The sequence below is a fragment of the Sinocyclocheilus anshuiensis genome, unplaced genomic scaffold, assembly GCF_001515605.1.
Source record: "Sinocyclocheilus anshuiensis isolate Anshui unplaced genomic scaffold, SAMN03320099.WGS_v1.1 scaffold437, whole genome shotgun sequence".
Lineage (NCBI taxonomy): Eukaryota > Metazoa > Chordata > Actinopteri > Cypriniformes > Cyprinidae > Sinocyclocheilus > Sinocyclocheilus anshuiensis.
The window spans coordinates 1,812,308-1,816,425 of record NW_015539902.1 but is presented as its reverse complement, the minus strand read 5'-3'; the positions used below and the strand labels follow the sequence as shown (position 1 = coordinate 1,816,425).

Genomic DNA, 4,118 nt, shown 5'->3' with positions numbered 1-4,118 from the left:
GAAATAAATTAACTTTTCCACAACATTCTAATTTATTGAGATGCACCTGTATGTTCCCTGGGATTGTTTTATTAGCTGTAAAGCAGCCATTTGGACTTCTGAAGGGGCCATGCTCACATTATCTGGGCTATTGGCCCGGGGCCATGCTCACATTATCTGGGCTAACATCAATGTTACAGTCACATTGACCGCCAATGCATATACTGTAATTCAATTAATAAAATAATTTATTACTTTGGCAGGAATAAAAAATATTGTTTTCTATAATCAGTTTACAGGAACTATCTGCTGCTCTATGTAATCAAAAAACATTATTTTAAACACCTACATTTTACAAGATATTATTTTATAACACCTAAATATCACAAAATATTATTTTACAACACCTCTCCTACCTTGTACCATCCAGACGAGGAAAAATCAATGGTGTGAGTCCTGTGCTTCCCTGCAAGGATTGTTTGTCAGTCACCTGTTAAAGGTCAGTTTTGTGTGAATTTATGTTGGGTGGTGAAGCACAATTTATATTCCATATCACAATGAATGGTAATATTGAGTTTCACTGACATAAACATTGTGAAGGGTTATAGCCAAACTTGTTTTATTCCATATAGATGAATTATAAATAGAGATGGTTGGATAGAAAGAGAACAGAAGAGAAGAGGGCAAACAAATCCAAAGTGTGCTTTCAGCTGGAACAAAAACAACACACTCACTGAGTGAGCACTGAACTTACTTAAATATGGAGGAGTGTGGCATATTTCTAAAAGGTTTCAGGCATTCCTCTGTATGTGGAGGTGGTGGTATTCCAAGGGTTGTTAATTCATGAACTGAAGAATAACTAATTGCTTAAGTTGGTCCAATGGGGCTGTTCCTAAAATGTAAAAGTTGCTTTGACCAAGACAGTGTCTGCTAAACGACTATTATTACTAACAGTGCTTGAAGACATCCCATTGTACAATACAGATAATAATGGATTTCTCTTTCTCATACTTTCTTTTAATTATAAAATTAAAAGTACCTAGACAAAGCAAAACAGGAAATGACCTCCTCATCATAAAAAACTCACTTTATCCTGGTAATGCAACCTAGACTGAACAGCTTGAACTACAGTATAGTAAACCTAGAATTTAAGGCCTTTAGTAAACCTTTAGTTTAATTCTCTCTGTTTGCCATTCATAAACTGCATAACAGAGGCAAAGAGGCTTTTAAAATCCACCTTTTATTAGTCTCCACTTATTTGAATGCCAAGCAACATACCCGACAAATTATTACTGCTATTCAAATCTCCACTAAGTAAAAGAGTCTGTAAAAGAAGAGACTATTCAGTAATCTGGTTGTCAGTTAACATGCAATAAATCAAGATATATATAATATAATATAATATCATTAATGAAATAAAGAAAATGTCAGATTTCACTATTTTAATCACCATATCTTTTGTTATTTATTTATTAAAAATAAAATGCTTATAAATACATATATTTTCATAGTATATTAATTTATATAATACACGTTTTAATTAACTATTTTATAAACATTTACATTTATAATTCACCTTGTCCTTTGGTGTGATAAATAATTTATTATTAAAGAGGTCATATGATGCGATTTCAAGTTTTCCTTTCTCTTTGGAGTGTTACAAGCTGATTGTGCATAGATAAGATCCCTGAAGTTGCAAAGACTAAAGTCTCAAAACCAAAGAGATATACTTTATCAAAGTTAAGACTCTGCCACGCCCCCCTAAAACGGCTCGTTCTAACACGATCATCTCTAAATAATTTCACTGTAATATTGTTATTTTAAAAATACAATCAGGACTGACTTGTCTCGATTGCAGTTTCAACTGTAACGCCAAATTTAAATAAAAATGCAGAGATCGATCTTTACCTGATGCTAACGCGTCACGCCAGCACGTGATCAATGCTAATTAGGTCGCGCCAATTAAGGCGTGTTCTCGGGAAGAAAATAAATATTCGGCAGTGCCTCTGCTCATGATCACGTCACAATGGAGGAATTTCTCATTGCACCTTACAACTGTGGAGGCTATCCTGGCTATTTCCCCGTTTATCCCGGCAACGGTAAATTTAAGCACCAGAACTGGAACAAAAAGGGAAACAGTTTTTATGTTGCGACAGACGCCCCCGATTATTTCGACTTTTATAAGCGCGCGCAGTTAAAAGCGATATTATCTCAGGTGAACCCGAACCTAACGCCGCGCCTTCGCAAGGCCAACACTAGAGAGTTCGGTGTGCAGGTCAACCCAAAGGTGGATACCACTGTTCAATGCTCACTCGGGCCCAAAACGCTGTTTTATCGCGGTGATAAATGGAACTCACCAAGGACGCCGTCCATCAGTCCTCTGAAAGACACCCTGCCCAGCACACCTGTCAACTCCGTGCGCTTCTCCCGCCCCGTCGCCATCTACTCTCCTGTCTTCGACCGCAGGATTTTCTCCTTATCCACGACTGCCGGTGAAAGCAAGGACGATGGAGAGGATGAGAGCAAGGAGACGGACAGCGAGACGGACGACGACTACAAGAAGTGTAAACCGGATGAACCGACGCACAACGAAACACTGCAGGGGAAGTCGGTGATTCAGCGAAATAAACGGTCAAACTTTCAGGTTTGTTGTGGGGAAATTACCATGGCAACCGTAATTTCCCCCTAAATTATGTTGGTTATTGTACTTTCAAATTATGTTGAATTTTAGGTTAGCGATGAATCCTAGCTAGTGCGGGCTTTTCACATGATCTCCGAATAAAAGCTGACCTCATAAATATGCAAGTGATTGTTGACGCTCAATGCTGATTGGGTGAATTCCACTCATGACGATTACTAGAGTTGTCTATGAATTTTATTTTTCCCCCCAACTTGAAACTTGCAAAAGTGAAGAAAGTGTTGTGAATAACTGCGTTTTCGTTACTTTTTTAGTTTTTTCTTAACAACTCCGTATCATGAATATTCAATGAGGTAAACTAAGGCAGTTTTTTTTTTTTTTTTAACGTAGTTTTTTTGTTTTTTTGTTTAATTGCATGTAAATGGACTTGCGGCAGAAACTGTTGTGCACTTTTATATAAATAAAGCTAACGATAATTCTAACCCTTTATTCTTGTTTAGTTTCTGGAGCAGAAATACGGGTTTTATCACTGCAGTAAGTGCAATATTCGATGGGAAAGTGCGTTTGTGTGGTGCATCTCGGGAACCTCCAAGGTAAAATGCTTTTGACTTTCAAACTTCTGATCTTAAGCCTCGAACCTAATCAAATGGCATTTCCACAGGTGTACTTCAAGCAGCACTGCAGGAAGTGCCAGGCGGGACTGAATCCATATCGGGTGGAGTCCATTCAGTGCCAGGTATGAGTAGTCAAAGTGCATTTGAAGCTGTTTGTAAAACTTGACCATGTTCTGTTTCACCAGGTTTGCTGCAAGACTCGCTGCTGCTGTGAACGGAAGCAGAGGCACGTTGACATGCGCCGTCCTCACCGCCAGGATCTGTGCGGCCGCTGCAAGGGCAAAGGCCTTTCCTGTGACACCATCTACAGTTTCAAGTACATAGTCTAATTGTTCAGGTCTATAAACATTTTAGAATTGCATTGGTGGCTCAAGTGACATCTTGGGTGGGATGTATTGTATTTTTGTATTCCAATAAATTTATAAAAACCAATAAAGTATTGCAGCATAATACCAGTGTCGGGGTGAATATTTCTGCTTTGTAATGGGGTAGTTCACCCAAAAATAAAAATAGTCACTTATTCCCACTTTAAAAGAGGGCATTTTGTAAAGCGGTTCTAGTTAAACCGTTTTGCTTCCAATTAACTTCCCTTGTGTTTTCTGACAAGTAAATTTGAACTGACACTCTTTGGACAAGGTTTTTTTTTTAAATTTTTTTTTTTTAATTTTTTTCTCCAAAATGAGGTCTTGTGTTTAGCAAGAGAAGTGCATGTTTGGAATTTTTTTTTTTTTTCCCCCTCTTTTAAAGTGTACTAGCCTTCTAAAGGAACAAAATGAACATTGTAATTAACTTATTCCGTTCCAAACCTATATTTTTCTTATGTAGACACAAGTGATATTTTCAAGGAAGGTCAACTTTTTTTTTTTTTTTTTTCCCCCCTGCAGTTA

The 4,118-nt window shown here is 37.5% G+C and overlaps 1 protein-coding gene across 1 annotated transcript; it reads left to right on the top strand.

Moving 5' to 3' along the window:
- The first annotated feature begins 1,974 nt into the window (after window positions 1-1,974).
- Window positions 1,975-3,681, top strand: LOC107686155 (zygote arrest protein 1-like). The gene is made up of 4 exons (XM_016483041.1): window positions 1,975-2,623; window positions 3,118-3,210; window positions 3,279-3,353; window positions 3,417-3,681. Exons 1-4 carry the CDS (start codon window positions 2,006-2,008, stop codon window positions 3,558-3,560), a joined length of 930 nt encoding a protein of 309 aa, XP_016338527.1. The 5' UTR covers window positions 1,975-2,005; the 3' UTR covers window positions 3,561-3,681.
- The last annotated feature ends 437 nt before the right edge of the window (window positions 3,682-4,118 follow it).

What these genes read in the sequence shown, in the direction of transcription:
- LOC107686155 (XM_016483041.1), top strand. Translation starts at nt 2,006, where the DNA reads ATGGAGGAATTTCTCATTGCACCTTACAACTGTGGAGGCTATCCTGGC. An exon ending in ATAAACGGTCAAACTTTCAG is followed by an intron (nt 2,624 to 3,117) that starts GTTTGTTGTGGG and finishes ATTCTTGTTTAG; the next exon opens with TTTCTGGAGCAGAAATACGG. An exon ending in TGGAGTCCATTCAGTGCCAG is followed by an intron (nt 3,354 to 3,416) that starts GTATGAGTAGTC and finishes CTGTTTCACCAG; the next exon opens with GTTTGCTGCAAGACTCGCTG.